A 22,083-nucleotide genomic window follows, 5' to 3' on the forward strand; every position below is an offset into this window, starting at 1 on the left:
AGCAGCAGAACCTGTGCCAAGGTCCAGTGGTTTATTCTGGCAGCAACTGGTGCAACTGAGCTGACTCCCAATACAACTCCTGCAAGGGGAGCCAAGGACAAGTGTGCTCAGCTCTGTTCTACCAAACGTGGTTAAATCCTGCTGGCAGGAAAACCAGGATGAGCCCATTCCCAGATCCTACCCTCCAGCTGTGCTCTTTGAGCCCTCTTGGAATATCTGGCATCACACTCCCTCCAGGAAATACCAAGTGAACCTGCTGCCCTGTGGAGAACGACCTGAGCACTGCGAAACCCCGCAGCTCCCGGGGCTCGGGGGATCCACAGGAGAGAGGCTGCAAATTTATCTTCTGGAATCTGTAAAGGAGCAAGGAAATCACAGAACCATCGAGGTAAACACAGCCCAGAGCCGGCAGCCTGATAGGCGAAGAATCCATTCAAGAATCGGAGCACAACAGCACCATGGCAGGACCGGAGCCCTGCTGGATGCTCAGATGTCAGACCCAGATGAATCACCACTACTATTATTTTCCTGGATTCCACTTCCCTCCAGGGATTCGCCTCCCAACACTCACGTAGGGAACAGCAGCAGCCCCGATCTGCTGCTTTCAAGTGCAAGAACTGCCCCGGCTCCTTTGTTCCGAGGGAAGCCGATTGAAAGGGATCCCACGTTGCGAACGGAGCTGCGCTGGGAGAAGGGAGCGGCGCCCTGGAGCGGCCACAGCCGCTGTCCCCGCGCCTTGGCAGGAGCCCTCCGGCCTCGTACGTGCTGTTCCTTCTGTCGCTGAGTCCCGGGGGAGCGGAGCTGCCGCTTCGGAGGCCGAGCTCTTCCTGCAGCCCCTGTGATCTCTCCTGAGCAGGCTCCGGCTGCTCCGAGGACTTCCCGAGCGAGCTGTGCCTTCACACCTCCAGCGCTCTTGGCCCGGCCACAAAGAGCTGGAGAGGAGCCCCAGTAACACATCCCTGCACACACAGCCAGCCAGGGCTCGGCCAGGTCTGAGCACGAAGAAACCTCCCGAGCCAGTGAGAGACGAGATGTTCTTGCTGGTCCCGCAGCCAGATTTGCCAGCTCAGACACTCCTCAGCAGCCTCAACAATAAATTTTCCTCTCTAAGCCCACAGAGTTAAAGAACAAGAACTGAAGTGGGAGAATCTCTGCTGCAAAGCAACACAGATAGTATCTGGCTATCAAAAATAAAGGTGGATGCCATACAAGAAGTCCATCTGCCTTGCTGCTTCAGGCACATCATCATATTGGCTTTGGCAGCCCTGCATGGACCTGTGAGCGCGGCAGTGGTGGGCAGAGCTGCCTCTGGGGTGGTGCAGGGCATCAGCCCAGCACTGGAGGTTTTGCAAGCAGAGGAGCTGCCATCCATCCCCTCCCGTGGAGGGCAGCTCCACCCCAGAACTGCCCGCGACACGGGAAAATGGGAAATCAGGAGGGACAGAGGCACTGCCACCAGCCTGGCAGCGCTGGCACTGCCTCCCGAGCCCCATCCCCACTCAAGTCTCCACTGGTACTTCTGAGCTGTTTTCCTGGACAAGACACAGCCCGTCCTGAGCCCGACTCCAAGAAAGGATTCCCAAGACACAACGCAACCCCTAAACCACAGAGCAGGTACAAAAACCGCCTTTGAAATGGTGCTGCCAGCGACAGGCTGAACTGCTCGGTCTGCCCGAGCCAGGTGAAAGGAATGGATGGGTTTGGATGACTTGCAGGCACCTCCGCATGTTTATTGCCCACATTGTGTTGAGCATTAGCACATCAAAGGCTCCTGATGAGCCCTGAATTAAATTATGAGGAGAGGAATGGCCCAGGGTGAGGTTGGTAACTGTAGGGCTGCAGGCATTTTGCTGGAAGAGATGGAAAACAAAGAGTGAAATTCCAGGGAAAGCTATTTCCATACTGGAGATTTCAATCATTCGGCAAAACCCTTGGAAAACCAAACAGAAAAACTTAAGATCGTAAATGGTGGATGAACAAACTTGGATTTTCCTAGTCCCCAGGGTCATTGCCAGATAATAAGCCGGTATTATCCTGGAATCTCAAACGGGTGCTTTAAATTATCTGCAAGAACTCATCTCACAACAATGCAGGTGTGTGAATTCTTTAGAAATTGTTTCATTAGAAAACAAAGAAGTCACCACGGGACTTAAAAAAAAAAAAAAAAAAAAAAAAAACAAAACCAAAAAAAACCCCAAAAACCATAAACGGCTCCACCAAAACAGATGAATTAAAAAGGAAGGATTTTGGCTGAGCAGAGTCCAAGGTATGAGAACATCATTTTGAAGAAACTTTTTTTTTCCCCCTGTGTTTGGTTTTGTGTACTAACCAGCTTCTGGGGTGGAAAGCCAAGTGCCTCTTCCAGCAGGATTTGTGAAGCAAAGCTGCTGCTCAAGCCCAGCAGTGCTGAGCCCTGCACGGGGCTCCCAGCGGGTACTGGGCCCAGTGTCTCCTTTATGCTGGTGGAGCTGGTGCAGCCAATCTCCCCGAGAAATCGATGGGAAGCGTTGTGTTTCCAGGCCAACACCAGCTCCGGAGAAGCTGGACAGGCACTGATGCCCTTTGCAATTCAAACAACCTGTGATTGCTTCATTCAGAGCTGAGCTGCTTCCTGGGCAGAACCTTCACGAGTTCAAACGCCCAGAACTTGCTGAGTGTCCTCTTCACTCCCAATCAGCTCTTCACAGCAAAAGGAGAAGTGGTTCTGCTCCCTGACATCAGGGAAATGAGTCCTCAGCTCCAGCCTTTAAAGCAATTCAGGTTCATGTACAGATGTGACATTTGGAGCTCCAAATGAATGCAGTGAAAGTCTTGAACGGGTGCAACACAACTGCTCTGAATATGGAATTATGCTCAAATACTAGAGAAAAGCAAGATTTAGTTTAAAACCCTCAGCTGGCTTTTCTCTGTGCAAGATGAGCTCATGATTTATAAGTATCTGTTATTATTATTATTGAGATTATCTGTGGCTGTCAGAGGACTCAGAAACCTCTGGTGTTCCAGGTCCCAGCCAGAGCTCTGAAAACCACTTTTGATCCCCAAAAATCAGGCTCCTTTCACAGGCAGGGCCAGGCTGGTCACCCAGGGGTTAAAGAGCAGCTTAGCTGTGGTGAAGGGAATCTGTAGAATACACACAAAAATACAAATGAGCAAATGCAGGGGCAGGACCAACCCTCCTGTGCACAGGCAGCTGCCAGCAAACACTGAACCTGCACTCAAAGGCTGTTTGAACCCCAAGGTCGTTATTGCACAGCCCCTGCTGGATTGCTCCATCAGAGATGAGGGTTGTGTTTCATCCACTCTCCACAACCACTGGCAAATGGAAACCTGGTGCTGTTAAAGCCCAAGAATTTGGTTAATGTGGTTTCCATCCTTGCAAGACTCTAAACCCCTCTGAGCTCAGTCCCTCTGAAAGCAATGTCTAATCACAGCTGAAGGGAAGAACTGGCCTGCACTATCCCATAGCATATTATTTATTATTAATATTATTAACCCCTCTGCAAGCCTCAGACAGAACTCTCCCTTCCCAGAAGGGCTCTCCAGGGTTGAGATTATTATTTATGAGTAAAATATTTTTATTCAGACACATTTGGGTTGCCTGGGCTGAACACTTTCATTCATGGCTTTCACTGAACCTGCCCTGGTTGTAGTTATTGTAGTTCAAATTTGGGTAAGGAAAGTAACAAATGTTCTATAACTGAAAAAAACCCACGAGTCACAGTTGCAGCCTCACTTCCCAGGAATTTCATCGCGTTGGGAGAATGTTGGGAATGTCCTGAGGAATCGCTCACCTGGGGAGTTCCTTTGTCTCCATGATTAGAGCCTGGGAGTGGCTTCCTGTGAGACAAAGGATGAGCTGACCAAGGAGGCAAAAGTTACAGCACATCAAGGTGGAACAAAGGTTTGAACTGCTACAAATTCTTTTTTTTAAAGCCAAGGGAAGTTTTAACGGGAGCTTTGCACAGAAGGTGTGCAGCTGTGTGAAGCAGGTTAAGAAAGGCATTTGCTCCCATGTTAATTCTCTTAATCTTGTTACTTTCTCTTTAACCAGCTTAAACTCTTTCTGAGGGGCTGAGGATGAAGCCTCGGTCATTGCTGTGCATTTAAGAGGGGAAAGCAGTTAACTTTCTGCATGTGTGAATAATATTTACCCACGCTGACATTTTACAGCCTCATTTTCTTCCTCTTATGCTCAATAAAACCAGTGACTCCCCCACCACCTGACTCTCCTGGGTGACATTTACTCCAGAGTCCAGTATTAAACTGGATAATTCTGTGAGGCTTCAACCACCTGCTTCTGACCTTTGCAGCCCATCTGGAAGACTCTTTATTCTACTCACATTGCTTATGCTTCTCTTCCATCTGTTCTGGCTTCCACCTTGCACCAGTCATGAAGGGAATTCTTTTCACACCAATCCACGTTCTCCAAGCACCAGGAGTCACTTGGCACTGAAAGCACACTGAGCCACAGAGCAGCCCTGGATCTTGTCCTCTCACCCCACCTACAACCACCCACAAATCACCCCGGGAAAATATTGGCTTTAGATTTCAGTCTCTTGCTGAACCAAGCCTATCCATGGCTCTCACTCACTGGCCATGTCCACAGAGAATCCAGCTTTCCCCACAAATGAATCAAAGCACCAGGAGTGTACTCTGAAAAGAGACAGCAGAGCCTGGGAGCATCATTTAAGGCCCAGCATTAAAAATCCAGTGCTGAAACACAATACTCAGGTGGAGAAAGGCAAAATAGCCTGGGTTATGCAAATAACAACTTTTCCCACAGGGTTTAACCTGCCCAGCTGGACACAAACACACCTGAAGAGCTTTAAATGCCCACTTCTTTTATCATCTCAGTTTTCTTTGCTTATTTGGCAGCTGGATTGTTCTGGTACTGCTGCCACCACCTTTGTGAGACAAAAGCAGCCTCTGTGAAAGTGTTCTGGAATTTGATCTCAGCACCTTTGAAAGCTCTGTGGGTGGAGTGGATCGTGGCTGCAGAAGACTCCAAGGGATGTTTCTGGCACTGTGCACACACTGCTCACCCTCTGCAATGTTCTGTCACTGCCTCACAGGTGCTTTGAGCTCTGGGAGCTGTCACCTCACCTTCCAGACTGCCATCCAAATTGGCCTTGAACACTTCCAGGTATGGGAGATACTTTGGATTTTGTATTGTATGTAGATAACTGAAACATTTCAACAAACCTCAGAAACAGAAAAAGATTTATTAGAAATATTACACAGATTTTGCATCATACATTTTAATAATGTTAATATTTAAATATTAGCATGTCCAAATCTGCAATGCTTAGTATGTACATTCTAATGTGCTCTTTGTATAAATTAGATTACGATGTAACATCTGTATCCAACAGGGAAAGCTAAAACTGTCAGAGGTGATCATCCCATATGACAAACTCAAGCCTGGACCAACAGTCAATAAAAACATTGTGTCCAGCACTGCCCAATGGGACTTGGCACACGTGCAAGTCAAAAATGGAAAGACCATCAGTTGAGAAAAAAAAGTTACTTGCAGTTCAGTGAGAAGCTGGTTCTGCACCGTGTCGGTGAGCGAGCGTCGATGGCACTGCAGTTGGTACAAACCAACACAGCTGAGCATAGTAGAACTTATTGCTGGGTTTAAAAACGTCTTAATGCTCCATGCCCTGAGTCTTTTTAGGCAAAAAGCCCTCTTGTGACAGAAAAATGCATAATCTCATCCCATACAGCCCCTGCCTGTGATCAGATGCACAAGGCTCAGCTTTGCCAAGAGCTGGCCCAGTCAGATCCTTGCTGCTGGGACCCCCAGCACAGCAGGATGAGGGAGGGATGAACAAACCAACAAGCCCAGGCTTGTGTGGTCATTGCCAAGGAAGGGGGAAAGTCAGGGAAGCCAAAAGGTGGATTTTGAAGAGTTTCAGGTCAGGAATCAAACTGGGAAGAACCAAGTGCCTGAGTGCACTTGGTTTGGACAGAAAACTTGCAAAGAACTGGTTGCATGTACAAAACAAGAGAGAAAACCTGTAAAAAACAACTTCCAACCACAGAAAGAAAACTGCCAAACCTCAAAGGGACCCTACATAAGGCCCAAATCCCTCTGCTTAGCACAGCTGCCTTGCTGCAGTGCAGGAAGAACGGGAAGTCTTCGTCCCCTTTGTGTTGCCACGACTGGCACGGGAAGGGGAGCCTGGCAAAGGCAGCCAACTGTGCTGTGTCCTCTCCTCACCTGCTGAGACCCCCAGGCTGCACTCTTAGGAGGAATGGCCCTCAAGCTGACAGTCCACACACACTTTCTGATGTCCTTTGTGACAAAGAGCCCCAGGTGTGTCTGTCCCTGTCCCTCTCCTCACACTCTGGGCTCTCCCTCAGTCTCACCAGGAACTTTCAGAAAGAGCTCCTCAGCCCTTCTAGAAACCCTCCTCACAGGGCTGACTCCAGGCTCACTCCTCACACCTCTGTACCTTCCCAAGCCACTAAACAATTTGTACCTTCTCTGTCTCACCCAAAATCCTAGGAGCAGGACTGCAGCTCCCACACTCAAATCTCCTTTCCTCTCCTATGCTACAGTACAACACGCTGCCACATCCCTCCATGGAATGTCACTGGAACCCCTTCCTAACCCTTCTGCTCACCTGCTCATCCCAAACCAGCTGTTTGCTTCCCTGCATTCCCACAGACTCCCCAGGTACCCCAGGTGGTGCCTGTAATAATTCAGGGAGAAAGGGACAAGATTTATCTGCCTGCACACCAGGGAAAGATCCATTACTCCTAAGAGGCAAAGTCAGAAAGGATTTAGGCAAACCTACTGCTCAACACCATCCCTGTCATATCATCACATCCAGGACATTTTCAGAGAATTCTTAGAACTTCTATAAAGACTATCCACATACCCTCTTGCTTAACTTAATTAAATTCCCTAACTTTAAAGGCAGCTGGAACTTTAATTTTGCAGCTCCAATCTGAGATGTCTCACAGGAGCCTGTAGAGTCTCTGAAAACCAGGCTTGCAGCATCTCATATTAGATAAATTTAAATTCATATTGAAATTTTAAGGCAGTGTGAAAAAACAACAGCAACTTGTGAAAATCAAGGTCTAGAAATGTAACTGTGCAAGGTTTAAAAGGAAGAACCCTCCCCAATAACAGTTAAATGAACAAATAAACAATATTCTTAATTTAAAAAAATAATCTGGAAAACCATCTCTCAAAGTATCAAAATAAGATGTTTTGCAGTTCTGAGGACAGAACAGTAACATTGAAGAAAAGATAAAATCAAGTATCTTCTTCCCTACTTCAACTCTGTGTTGTAACTCCTAGGTAAGTAAAAAAATTAGGAATACACCACTAGAATTGGGTAGAATTAGTGTTTGGTCTATGCTTCCGGGAGGGGCACAGGAGAAGAAGCAGCAAAGAGATGACAGAAACAGTGCTTTGCACAAATCATTTGGGGAAAAAAAATGGTGCTGGATCCCACAGAATGGTCTGTTAAGGGTAAAGTGAGCCTTGAGAGACAGAGCAGTGTCAGAAGAGCCCTGGGAGCAGAGGATGCTCACACAGGAGGTAACACACACCATGGGACACTGAGCCACACTGGACATCCTTCCAGTGACCACAGGGTTAAAATTCCCTTTTTTACATCATTTACTCTGACTTTGAGATGTTTACCACACACTGGGAATTAAAAGTGTTTTTCTCATCCCTGCAAGTGCCCAATCCAAAGCCCACTGAGGAATAAGGAATTTTCTGTGCTGACTTCATTCCAGCTTTGAACTCCAGCCCGTTGGAGAGAATTGGGATCCGTGCCAAGGGACACCTCCAGGGAAAAGAGCTGCTGCATCCACCAGGCAATGGGGCTCTCCAGTGCAAGTACCTCAAGGAACTCTGCTCAGCAGAGTTTTCCTCTTCCATCTAATCCTGTATTTTAGAGCAACTCATCTTGGGTTCTCTACGGACAGCAGGGTGTGCTGAGAAATCCTGGAGAGTGAACTCCAGCTCGAAAGGGCTCCTCTGTAAGGAACTGCCTGTGGCAGCACTCAGCTGCTTTCTCACAGTGCAGGATGACAGCCAGTGTGCAGGGGCACTGTCAGTGCTCTCCCCTGGCCATTTTTATCACACAGCCTCTCCAAAGATTGGAACTGGACATTCCCAGAGGAAAAGAATGGATTAAAATAAATTTCAGACTAAAATCAAGAGCAAGAGATGATTTTCTCCTCCCCCAGAACAGGCACTGCCTTCCTCCAGTATCCTCTTTGTTCAAAGCACTCCCTGGCCCTGGGCTCTACCATCTATTCCTGAATCCTGTATTCTGCTGTGAGAACACCAAGTCTGAAATATGTTGTTTATTAATTAAATAGCATTACAAAGTAAAATCAAATCAAACAACAAAGCACTATGGGGAACCAGAGGCTGAAATCAGCCACTTGCAAAGCCCTTGAAAGCCTGCAACCAATTTTGTTCTGTGAAATCTCTTGTTTCCATTTCACAAGCCTTTTTCCAGGAGGCAGGAGCAGTGAGCACTAGTATCTTTTGCAAGAGAGAAATGATCCCTAGCTCCCTAGCATTAATGTCCACAAAGCATCAGGGTTAAACACAGCAACTAAACTCCAACTTTCTCCTACCAGCATGCCCTGAAGCAGCCAGGCAGCTCCTAGACCAAATCCAGCAGCCTGTTGGATGCTTCCATCCTTGGAGACAAACACAAAAATTAACTTCATCAGGTGAAATGAGAGAAACAGAATAATGGACACTTAGCAGTGTCCATCAGGCATTTTCCTAACAGTGTTACTGAGGTGGGAGCTGCTCCCTGGCGCCTGATCTCCGTGGCACAGACGGGTTCCAGTTACACTGTTTGTCATCTGTGGAGTGAAGCTGCACCTTCCCTTGGTGCTGATATATGACTGTGTTCCTTTTCAGCATGACATCATTTCCAAGCATGTTCCAGTGTCCCACGGGCTGTATTTCATGGCCCAGGGCACAGGCTGTCTCCAGATTCCTGCCTCTAGGCAGCAATGACATAGTTGTGCTGACCAGACAGGAGCAACACAGAAGGAAGAAGTTACTCCACTTAATCTACAAAAAATATGAGATGTCACTGTACTGCTCACCTGATTACTGGCACCTTTCAAGCTAAAGCTATTAAATTGCATTTGCAATGTTCCTGTGATAACTGTGCCTGCACAGTCAGCCAGGAAACCAAGCTCTGGCTTCCCGGAGTAATCAAGTAATGAAGTTGGAGTAATAAACCTATTTTTCCTCAAAGAGATTATTTCTGTTTGAGATGAAATGAAGTCTCAGCACCTAACAGGATCTTTAGAGTTATTTCACTAACTGGTGATGAACAGAGAGTGGTTTCTGAGTTACAAATGATCCTGTTACCATCCTGCTGGTTATGCTATAGCAAATTAGTGCAGTTATTGGGTGAGATGTGCAAGAGTAACTCAGGTTAAGGTTCTACAGCTTAAGTGCATCTGTCAAGATGTTGTATAAAATACATGGAGGCAAGAAAACAACATGTACTTGGGATGAGTTAAGCATGTTTTGGCAAGAAGAGCATTTTTTTGAGCTTTTGTATCTAATATTAATCTCCCAGCCTCCCTTGAGTGCCAGCGTAGTCCACATTGACTTAAAACTTCATTGTGTAGGAGGTCTCCTGTCAAGGCAAATGTTGTCAGCCCAAGGGATCCTCTTCAGAAATATCCCATGTGTGCTTGAAAACGCTTTGCAATTTCCATGTGGGAGTAAACTTACCAATGGATTTGGTTTGCAAAGGTGGACAACAGGGAATTATTTGGTTGCGGTCCCAGATGGAATCAAAACTACGGAAGAGCTTCCTTTCACACTAAGAGCTTCGGTTGGTTGTGGAAGAGGAGCAAGCAGGTTTTTAAAGTGATCGAGTGCATCTGTAGCATTCTTTGTTCTCTTCCCCACTTGTGTCCACCTCTTGCTCTGCAGCTCAGGTCTCAAAGTATTTGTAGATCTGGGCCACGTACTGCATGACGCTCTGCCAGTCGGGCCGGTCCGTGTACATCATCTCGCTGAGCTCCTGCACAGACACAGCACCACGCTGAGGCAACCCCAGCACAGCTCCTCTGAGCCCCCTCAACACTCCTGCTTCCACTCCAGAGCCCCTCACAGCCATCAGGACCACTGGAATGATCCACTAGCCAAGTGCAATTCTGAAATCTCTCAATGCATTCTACAATCTAAAATATTTCTTCCATCTGCAATCAAAGATCAGCACTATACAACTTAATTTAAACTGACGCTTCTTTGCTTCTGAATCTAGCTCATGAACCCCATCATAATCTTCCCTTCATATTAAACTTCTATCTCCCTTGTCACATAGTTAATTTTGGAAAAGTGTTTTTGAACAGTTTAACATCTTTCTGTTTCTTAAAGCCCTAAAACAAAAGGAAACAAAATGCATTAATGCAACATTAATGTAATGGAGTAATATGGCAAGTCTGTCCATAAAATTATGAATAATCTGCAGTTGACATCCAAAAGAAGGACATAATCTGTACCCTCATTTCAATACTGGATGACCTTCAGCAGCTCCTCCAAATTATATTTATTCTGTGGTTCTACAAAATCTTTCTGGAAGTTCTCCTAACACCATCCTGATGGTGGTGCAGCCCTCCCCAGCACTGTGTGACATTTTGAGTGCAAGGTCACTCACTGGCCACATGGCAACAAGGAAAGGTGTTGGAATGGTGTTTGCAGCAAATGTCCCCTTGCTCAAAGGTTACTCACCAGACTGGGTTTGATGCCCACACTTTCAGCAGCTTGAAATGCCAACAGCAGATTTCTCTTCTGTAAAAATAGAAGTTCAAAAGGATTAACATCAAACATCCTGAACCTTTCCTTGCATCTGGTTACCCAGTAAGTTTAAATGAGCAGGTGTATTTGAAAACTAAACCCCTGGATTCCATACTTGCCTGCAGACTCTTTTTTGAGTCTTACTCACTCACAAGTTTTGTCTTTGAACAGCTCATCTACTTCTGCCTGACACCCTCTGTTTTTGACAAATAGGTTGTTGTGAAACTGGTTACAACTGGGGGAAAACCCACTGAAGTTCTGTCTTTACAATGAGTGAAAGGTTTCTGCAGAGGTTTTAATTAATATAAGGCATTCTTGTACACAATGTAATTCTCATTGTGACAGATACTGTCTTTGTGTTTATTTGCAGCACTCACTGGACTCACCCAACTTGTCACTGACTTCACCCAACAGTCCCTGAATTTCTCTCTGGGAGTTCATTGTTGGTTTCCTTCCCCTTTCCATCCATTCTGTTCACTGTGGATTCTGCAAATGTACAACACAACTTACTTTGTCCTGGCTGTTGAGCTCCTGGTAAGGAATATGTGCAGGCAAATATGTGTGCAGGAGAGCACAGAAGGCCAGCCCATCACTCCAGCTGCTGCTGAAGTTGGTAATATCAATATTCTATAAGAGAAAACATGAGCCATCCTTGAACAGTGCTACACAACAACAAAAAAATCTCCAAACAATAGTTTTTATGCAGCCATGGAACAAAAACCCCAGAGCTGAGCTAGAAATATCTGTGGTGACACTCCCACCACTGCCACCTCCAAAAGGAGGGAGGTGAAGAAGAAAAATTTGGAAAGAAATAGTCTAATAGAGTTGAGAGTTTATATGGACAAAACCCATCTTCCCTCCCTTGTTTCTAGACACTTGGATTGTTCTTTGCCAGCCACACCTCTTACTACAAGGCTGCACTCAGGTGCACAGAGCAAGCCCAGTTTCCCTGTTCATGACAGCTGAGGTCCAGAACCAAGGGGGCTGCAGTGACTACAGAAACAGAAGATGGTATTTTAAAGTCAGCCCATCTGCAGAGAACTCCTTTAAACCACAAGATTTCTGGGGATACAGAGTGCACTCGGGGTTCTTCCCTGGATGCTCTCACAGGACACAGCTGCAGTTGAAACAGGCCCATGGCCCAGTTCTGCTCCTGTGAACAAGGTGACCTTTCTGATGCTCCTGTTTGCACTGCCTGGCCATACCAGCACAGTCAGGAATTCCCATGGCCAAGTCTTGCAGCTGTAGTTGCAAATAGCAGCTAAAAACAGAACAGTGAACTGATAGAGAGCAAGAGCTGCTGGAGCAGGGAGGCTCTGGGACACGATGGAGCTGCACCCTCTCCCACCCTCCTGCAGGTGTGGAGTCACCTCCAACCCTCCTCAGCAGCCACATCCTCCTGTGTGCTCAGCTTCAGTTCACACTCCCACCCCTGCATTTTCTTTAGTTACCTATTTCCTCCTTTCTTTCAAGACTCCCCCAAAGACAAGGCTTTTACTGCATCTCTCATACAACAGCTGATGCAGACACTAAAACCCAGACAGGAATTATTTCAGCATGTGCTCCTTGCTTCTGGTGCCTCACTGATTAGTTATCCAACCTGGACTTGGTCCAGTCAGACAGGATTTCCAGTTAGTAATAAATGTCCATAACCAAACATGACTCAAATTTAAGCAGTAGAGAATATTTCAGGTTAAAATACTTTGTAATAAATCTACAACTCTAATGGGCTCAGAAAGCAGCTGACATCCCCACACTGCACCAGCCACCACGTTGTAGGGCTCTATTAACATCTGTCAGTTGAGACAATACAAAAATGAGGCACTGGCTGAACACTGTCACAAGAAAAAAAATTTTGCTTTGAAAGCTGCCTTGGCATTGCCTATTCCATAAAGTTGCAACTTTTCAGTTAGAAGTCCAACTTTGTGTGTATGGAATTGGGTGAGCTGGATTATTCTGCTTTCTTGAAGCTTCAGACAAACAAGTTCCTTTCTATTTATCAATCTGCAGTTAGTGGGAAAGGACTGACTGCCAAGTTACAGAAGTGTTTTTACTGAGGCCAATATGTTTTATCAGCAAATAGCTTATCAGCAAATGCCAATATTCTCATTTTATACTGTAGGATAGAAATGGAAAATGGAGGTTGTTCCTCCTCTTTCCCAAAGGCCATGGAAACAGGAACAAACAGAGCCTTAGTTATGCAACAGGACTAGACAAAATAGCAAAGCTTGTTTGTGTAGGAACGTTGTATCTATCTCATTTTCATGATGCTGCTATGAGATATGTGAGATACAAAACTGCTCCTTCACACAACATTTCACTATCCTAGAACCAGTTTAATAATTTTACTTACCTTTGTAATTTTAAATACACCTAAAGCTCTTCTCCTCTTCCCAAATCACAGTATCTATACATAAGAAATGCTCATGTCTACACCAAAACTAGGTCCAAAAATCCTCACCTCCCCAACAGTGTTGTCCAGCCAGTCATCCTCAGTAACTTTTGGATCTAAGTCTTACAAACAAGCAAAAGTTCAAGGATGGGGTTCTGCTGACCATGCTTGAACCACAGATGAAATCTGCTGCAAAGTGGTTTGCCATAATCAACAGCCAGAACTAACTCAAATCTGAATTTTTGTCCTAAATGGAAACCCAAAACGAACATTCAAAGGTTCAGCTCAACTGTTCAGTTCACAGTACAATAAAAAACACCTAGGCATACTCAAGCCCACCCAGTTCCATTTTTACATCTAACAAGAATCAATGAATTTTGGGTTTTTTTTCTTTAACAAATGCATTTCCATTTCATACACAGTACAAACCCCTCTCCTTGGCACTTCCTCTTGGCTTCTGTGTTAGATACTTTTCAGTTTGGAATATAAGGACATGGTAAATGAAAAGTGATCTGTGTTTTGCTACACTGCAGCTTTATTTGTAGTACCTCCCCACTCCACCAAACCAAGAGGAATTAAGTCAAAATAGAGACAACTCTGATTTCTCGGAAGATCTCTGGCTCCCCTGAAGCCATTAAAAAAAAAAAAAAAGGAAAACAATTTAGGGAATGAACACCTCGGAAACTATTCCCTTCTCTTGATTATTTTGGCAGCAGAGTGCGTCTCAGTCTTGCTGCCACACCTCTCTCCCTGTTCAGTCCCTGAATATATGGGAGCTATTTTGTATTTGTGCTATTTGTGTCCATGCTGGTTGTTAATGCACAACCCCAAGCTGCAGGAGGGTGATTTCTGTGTCCCACTGTGCTCACTGCAGAACCCCCACCCCAGGCTCTGAAAAACTGCATGTGGCTTCTCATGAGACACCCAGAAGGGATGGCAAACACTCTGAACCATCAGAATGAGTGCAGGGAGAAATGGGAAAATGGAGTAGGCATTCAGATCAAACTGAGGTGAAGCATTCACCAGGAAAAGGGGAAAAATTGGCTGTCATATGGCCACAGTACATCCTGTGGTCAGTGGTAGCCCAGGGTCTGTCCTCAGCACTCCTGAAGTGTCACCAATCAGTGGAAACAATTCTCTTCAAGCTCACAAGTGAACTCCTCTGCATGCACTGGGAATGTTGAGACACTGGGATCTGCAAGCACACCAGGGAGCACAGCTATCAAAGTACCAAAGTGCCCAGAAGGGTCTGTTTCTATGCACATTAAAGCAACATTTTAAAAAAGAGAAATATCCAGGCAATGTTATTTGGATAACAAATGTACAATCTAGGATATTAGTGTCAGGTCAAGCCTAAAAGACACAAAACACCTGGAAGTGATTGACCTTAGCCCCCCATTCCAGGAACAGGATCTTTCCTGCAGATAACAGAGCCCTTGGAGAGCCCTGCTAAAGACACCCAGGGAAATCTGTGTGATCTGTTCTCACTAAAAACAATTCTTTGTTTGTCTGAGGAAAAAAACCACCACCCCATTAGATTTCACTCGATCTTTGACTCCAAGCAAAAAGCAACAATGACATCATGCACTCTTCATTACAGTCTGAGTAGGTTAAAATCCTGATACAAGATATTCCCACTATGCACGTGTTACTGTGCCCACAGCAATGGCTCTGAGTCATAATTTTCTCCCTGAGAGCCAGAATTATCAATTATAGACATGAATCAGCTTGAAGCTAGCCTGGAACTCTGAGGAAGAAAGCCTGCAAGAAATCCAACCTGAGCATCATTATTCCATTCTCTCAGCATCCAGCATCCCTTCCTGCCTCTCCCAAGTTATTGGTATGGAAAGGCACACCAGGAACCTGCCAGAGTGGCTGATCATGGAGGTTCAGCCCATGCAGAATATAAAATTAAGTACTTGAAAAGAAATCTATTGAGTAAATAGATTCAATTTATTGAATCTATTCAATTGCCTTGTTTTTAATAGCAGCTTCCCTCAAGTGGCTCAGCTTCCTCCAGCTCATCACTCCCCAGGTCCCACAGCTCCTCTTGAACAGCTCAGTGGTTTTATATGGATATATTTACATGTCAATTTACAATATATTTACATATATTTAACATTTATATATTCACATGTCTGAACAGAAGCCACAGCTCTGCATATTTGAACTCTGACCTTTCTAAAGCAAAATGCATCAAGGTACCTTGACAGGCAACTTCCAAAGAGCACCCAAACCTACCCATCTTTAACAACAGCTGCATGAAACTGCAGCTCTGATTTGATTTCTTACACTCTAACTGGCTGGGGCCAGGTTAACAGGGTCCAGCCAAAGAGGTTCTATTCAAAGGAATCTTCAGGCTCTCACTGGGCAAGTTCTGAACACTTCCTAAGAAGCAGCATGAGGAGGTTGAAAGGATGGCTCCTTTCAGCCTTCTAAACAAAGAAAAACACTCCAGTTCATCTGAAATGCTCCAGCAAAGATGTGAAACATCTGGGCAATCTACTGGAACTATGGGTGAATGAGAAGTGTGGTCAGGTCCAGTTAACAGGGATGAAAGGCATGAATGCCTGAAATTAGAGGCTGCCTGGATTCTTCTGTAATTGCAGGGTACACCCAGATGACAACTGCACACAGCTATTTTCAATGGGGAGCTGCAAGTCTGAAGTGATTTGTACATCACATTTAGTCCATCTACTACCAGGAAGCTTTCTGAATTCTCTTACCCATCTTTTTCTCCTAAATGGAATTCAAAATAAAGTAATGCCTCGTGATTAAAAGAAATCAAACCAGCAATGTATTGTAGAGAGATTAAGTGGGTAGCCAGGACTGGGAAGGAAGCCAGGTGACCTCCTATCCTCCAGCCTGTATTAATATCCCTGGTTCAAATGGCCAGCCAACTGCAGTCTCCATAAGAATTGCTTTAAATTTCTTTAAAACGTGGTGTTTTTATCCCATAATCCATATTTCTAATGCTTCTCTCAGCATGTCAGTTAGCCATGCATCTTATTGCTGATTACACATGCACAGAGCTCAGATCACAAAATGCTCTCTGAAAATGCAGTTAAATCATGTCATAACAGCACTATGAACTGAAAAGGAACTGATGCCAGCTCTTTTAAAGTCATGCCATTTACTGCATTTCTTTTTATAAAGAATCCCCGCTTCCCATCACATTTTTAGGCTCTGTTTGCTCCTTTTTCCACTGCTGCCACAGGTGCTGCTTTAGGTTTACCATTCAGCATTTGCTTCAGTAAGTGTGAATTAATGAGCCCTTTAGCAAAGACAAGATATTAGAGGATTTATGGCTGTATTTTTTTTTTTTTTGCAAAAACATCAGACATCAATTTGCTATAGAATTTACACAGAGCAGAAACATTTAAATAAGAGGAAATTTAAAAAGGATATTATGCACCCTACACAAAGATGTTTCAGCTCCCAACTATTTCCATCTCAAAAACCAGAGAAGACACCAGAATGTCATGCAGATCCAATTTTCTTAAATATTAACTTTCCTATCTGAGGCAGACTGGCAAGAAAAGGTGGAACGATGCCCTCTAAAATTCAGTGTTTAAAACAGGCTCATCTGCACAGGAGTTGTCCTACAGACATTGTTCAGAGTAAATTGTAAAGCCATTCTAAAACAATCTGTGTGCTCTTCAAACTCAGCCCCTTCTCCCTGTGGTTCAGGACCTCTTCAAGGCAGCTTAATTCTGATAATGTGGTTACAAGGGAGAGGTGGTGCTGAAATGGCTGAAGTTTTCATGACAATAAAAAATGAAAGTAGTAGCAAATGGGAGACAGTTAAAGTAATAGAAGACAGTTAAAGTAATAGTGATAAAGTAATTTTTTTGCCTTTGCTTGCAAGGCAAGATTCTACTGGCACTGAAACCATCCCTGCAACCATGCAGTGAGCAAGCAACCTGCCTAAGGAGCCCAACAGCTCTGTTGGTGCCTTTTACTGCTCCTTTTGTTTGCATTTTTATACATAAAGACTGACTTTTTATAATCAAAACAAGTTCTAGTGAACATGGGCTGAGAGTAGCTGCTGGCACAGCATATAACACACAGTGGATGAATTTGAACCTTTCCTAGCAAATAATCTGAGTTGTTTTGAATGCAAATAACCCCATGACAGCATCCTCATTACTAAATGTCACCTACTTCAAAGGTCTCACTAAAGGTTAGTAAAGTTACAGGGGTTTGTACATATTCCTCAGTTTGGGTCTTAATTTACTGCTATGCACAAGAGAGACAGAAAATGTATAAAACCAAGTTCACAAGGAGCTGGCTGGTTGTTAAACATACAGGACTAAATGAGAGCTGGTCTAGGCAGAAGCAATTTTATGGATGTGTCTGGGTCATTTCAGAGATGAGGTAATGGTGACAAGAGGTATTTAACAAGTGTGAGTGGTATTTCTGTAATTTCCACCAGTCACACTCTGTGAGAAGGCAGAGCAGGAGTCACTTCTGTCTGCAGAGGCAGATTACACACCAAAACCACGGACTAAGGAGTTCTCCCTCTTTTAATAATCCAATTAGACACTGATCAGCTCTGGGTTTTGCTCTGCATGTGTCTTTTCAGCCTGAATTCTCCCTTGCAGAAAGGCAGCTCCCTGCCTGCCACACAAATGCCACTTCCATCAGTTTTCTCAGCAGCTCCTCCAAATGACACCAGTGCTGAATGCCACAGAGAAGAAACAGACTGGGCTGTGTCCCTTCACTCCCAAGGCTGCAGCAGTGAAGATGCAGCAGCACAGCTCAAGGACCACACAGATACTCTGGGGAGGAGGGGAGGGAGAGAGGGGGGAGGAATTAGCTCCACTCTGTGTCCAAGACAGCAGCACAGCTACTTCCTGCCTGGAGCCCTGGTGCAGAATTGCTAATGACCACACTGGCTGCTCCCACAGCTCTTTCTAATTATCTGTATTGAGAATTCAGAGATTAGGCATGCCCTGGAATTCCTGGGCAGAGGGGCAGGCTGCAGACTGCAGCAGGATCAGGGTGGAAGATGGAAACAAGGTGGGCACAGGTCCCACCAGCAAAGGTTACTGGTGGACCAGCAGCAGGGCCCAGCTCCCTGCCAGTTAAATTCCCAGTTTGGAGCTGTTCCAGCTGGTGACCAATCAATTCAGAGTTTTCACTGATTGTCAGTGCATCCAGGCAACACAAGGGAAGTGTCTTGGACTTTGGGATGGACAGAATGTAAATGCTATTTTTAAAATGACCCAGCAGGATAGAAAGTTACGCATGAGAGAGCTGCATTTATTTTATCCCTCCAATCAAGAGACTTGTGTTTGTTTAAAGGATAAAGCCCTCTATGTGAAAAAAGGTAGAGCCTGGCTCAAGTTATTTGGCTCCACTGGGGAAGCACATTTGTGCACTGGCATCACTGAGAAGGGTGATTACACTGGTAATCAACCTGGTTATTCCTCACATGCCATGATTTGGCTGCTTCATTTTAATTCCAGACACCAATCCTGGGTCCAGCTGGGACATACAGAGAAGCTGCATGTACACATTCAACCATAAGTATTTCTATTGAGAAAAATAATGCTTTTTCCTGCTTGTTCAGCAGGCTCTGGCCAGCAGCCTCTGATTCTGCAAAGTAAATTTGGGCTATGTTGACATTTTCAGCCTGTGTTTTTATGAATTAAAATCTCTCAAGATTGCCCTTTTTATCAAAGCATCTTTCCAAATATTACTGAAGCTTATATGATTCTGTGATCTATAGTTTAACTGCTAGGAAGATCAAGGCAATGCCATAATGTAAGACTTCCAAGGTCACAAAGATGGTCCAGACTTGGAAGAAAAATTCCTGACCAACATATTGTCGATTTTAATTTAAACACAGGATAATCTCTCCTATCTCAAGAGCTATTAGCAAAACCCCTTTCAATTTTTGTACAGATAGGAAAAGTCAACAACATCCTCCTCTTCATCAAAGATCAGAGAAATGCAGAGAGCCAGAAATTTCATCTACTCCTCAGAAGCTCACAGAATATACTAATAACTCCCTGGGAAAAACTCACTGTTCACATATCCTGCTTCTAAATATTAAAATGCAACAAGTGCTGTGGACACAGAGCTGTGTAAGCTTGTGCAGCCTCTCAGAACAGAAGGGCTGGTGCTGGAACTTCAGGGCATGTGTCATTGTCCACCAGAGTGTGTTGAAGTACAACTGGCCATGAAGGAGCTTTGGGATGCCCCATAAAGCAGGTCCTCACAATGTGCAGCCCAAGGAATGCACCTGCTTGATGCATTAGCAGTCCAAAAATTGCCATCCTGGTGATGTGTCCCAGCAGAGTCCATCTCCCAAAGGAGAATGGTCCATGACCACCTGACCAAAGGGAATATGTTATGTCCATCTTTGGGTCACACTTAATCCCTGCTGGATCTCATCCAGCCAGCAAACCAGGCAAAAAAAGCATCAGAAAAAGCAGGGGCCAACAACATGGAATAGGGCTTGAGAACAAGGAGGATTTGGAGGAAATACTGCCTAGCACAATGAGAAAAGAAATGCAAATTCCTGTGAGAAAAAGAAAGCCACAAATACGTAAACAAAAAGCTGGTATTAGTCTGAGTTTAAATTGAACACAAAAGGATAAAGAGCTTTATATTACATCCACTGCCAAGCCACCAGTCGAGCAGTCTCTGGCTAGAATTACTTGACAAGCAGCAAATACTGCTTTTTTTTCCCTAAGCTTTTTTATCTCTGCTCCATGAAGAGCTGCCTTGATGCACAGCTGATACACTGACACTGCCATGGTCAGGGGGTGATACCATGCAATGACCTGAAAACACAGATCAAAAATACATGAAATACAAACATTTCCAGAGGTCCAGCTGCCATTTCCCTTTATCAGCTCTAGGACATTCCCTGTCTGCTCCTATTTAGCATTCTTCTGTTTAAAACAACCACAGAGCTTCACTGTAAGAGATGGTGGATCTTCAACAAGTGGTGGATCCCAAATAGGTCCTGTTAAACCAAACATCACTTTCAACAAAAGAATAACCATGAAAATATACTGGAGGAAAGAGCCAGTCTCAGATGCTCTTTTCCTCTGGGCCACAGGAAGGGTGTGTAGTGGTTGAAAAGAGCATGAAAATAGTTCCATATTCATTAACATGGTGGCAGTTCCTTCTCCACTCCAGAGAGAGCATGTGTGGCAGAAACAATAATCCTCAATTCTAATGATCATGGGTTAAGTGCCTCTTAGTTCTGTGTTTTCACAATACATCTGTGAATAGCAATAGACTTTCATCTAGAGAGGTTTGGCCCCTTGACAAATGGTCTCCACAGAGAGCAAAGAGAATCAGGGCACTTAAATGACACCACAGTCACTAATGACATGATTATGGAAGGTGATAATGCAACAAGAATGACTCTCAGCAGCATCCAGGAGTTCCAGCTCACAGGAACCCAGCCTGCTAGAAAAGAGGTACCCAATTCCTGCTTCACACTGCTGCTAGGATGTATCATCTTTTTAAATAGATGAAAAAAAGCCACAAGACAACAGAAAAAAAGCTATTTTAACACAAATAGCTTACTCTCAGCAGGCTTTGTGGTTTGAAGTATTTGTGGTAAATGAGTTTCAGAGCAACAAAAGCATTTCTCAAGCCTGGTCACCTCATGGCCCTACATTACACACCATGATGTCAACGAACTTGGAGAGGCAGAAGGAAAGCAGAATTGTGTATCTGGCAGGCAGAGCCTGTGCCACTGCACAGTTCTTATAGGGAACCATACATTAGATTTGGGTTTTAAGGTGGAGATTTTCCACCAAAGTTTTGCTCAAAGACACTGAGTCCAAAGCCTGACTTCACCACAATTCTTGTTACTACTGAGATTTTTTGCACCCTCCCTGCATAGTTATTCAGAATCAATGGCCAAAATGCCAGATAACACTCACCTGGGCACCAAAACATGACAATTGAAATAATATGATCTATCGTGTCACAGTTTATGCAATCCCATTTTCAAATGCTTTTCTCCTAGTCCTTAAACTGAACTCCCACTTTATTTTCACTCCAGTGACTGTTTTCATGTTCTCAATATTTTTACTTAGCATGCATATCTTTCTGATATCAAATCACTGTTTAAATAAGGATCTTAGAATTGACATAGCCAATTACAGAAACATAGATGCTTTCATGTTTCCCTTCAGTTACTGTAAACTCATGCAATTTCTTTTTTTAAAAAGCAAGCAAAACCCTCCAGGCCACTGCTAATTTGTGTTGCACTTCCCCCAGCTCCCCTCAGTGTCCCTGGTTTATTTTATGAGATTGCCTCCTGGGGAACATGCTGAAGTTCAAGGCCAGGGAATGTTCCCACTGTACTCCATGCAAGGAGAGTTTATGGTTGGACTTGATCTTAAACTAAATTAAAGTAAATTAGTCTATATTTGCCAGGAGGAGGATGAAAATTTCTAACTATAGCATAAGTTTTGTATTAATTAAAGCATTTAAAAAGTGGAATCTTGTGTGCTGGTCCCTAGGTCTCATCCCCAGATACCTTCCTAGGTCACTCATCCAGCTTTTCTTGGGGAATCTAGGACATGGGGAGTAGCTGCTATTGAGTATGAATTATTCTAATTCATTCTGCCCATGCTGCTTAATGAAATCATAATTTAAACAGAAAGGAATTCCTTCTTTCCCCCCAGCTCAGATGAGGAATTGCTATCACACATTTTACCACCAAAAAGAGAAGTTAGGCAGCCAAGCAGCAAGTTTTTAATGCTCTCATTCTGCTGTGTCACAGGGCTGAAAAGAGTCTGCATCCCAACTTCCCCCTGGTTCTGGGCTTCATGTGAGGAATGACATGACAGATTATCCTGGAATTTGCACAGATGATGCCTCACAGACAGGGGTGTTATCT

General features: G+C 44.5%; 1 protein-coding gene across 4 annotated transcripts in view; it reads right to left on the bottom strand.

The window, feature by feature from the left end:
- Positions 1–5,209: 5,209 nt before the first annotated feature.
- SPECC1 (sperm antigen with calponin homology and coiled-coil domains 1) overlaps positions 5,210–22,083 on the bottom strand; it is an 86,021-nt gene continuing 69,147 nt past the window's right edge. For all 4 annotated transcript variants that reach the window (XM_041423186.1, XM_041423185.1, XM_041423183.1 and 1 more), the window contains 3 exons: positions 11,324–11,440; positions 10,748–10,807; positions 5,210–10,037 (listed from right to left, as the gene is read on the bottom strand). In XM_041423186.1, the coding sequence (XP_041279120.1) occupies positions 9,948–10,037; positions 10,748–10,807; positions 11,324–11,440 (267 nt within the window). In that variant the 3' untranslated portion in view covers positions 5,210–9,947. The remainder of the gene's footprint in view (positions 10,038–10,747; positions 10,808–11,323; positions 11,441–22,083) is intronic.

This window comes from Onychostruthus taczanowskii, unplaced genomic scaffold, assembly GCF_017590055.1.
Source record: "Onychostruthus taczanowskii isolate IOZ18803 unplaced genomic scaffold, ASM1759005v1 scaffold75, whole genome shotgun sequence".
NCBI lineage: Eukaryota > Metazoa > Chordata > Aves > Passeriformes > Passeridae > Onychostruthus > Onychostruthus taczanowskii.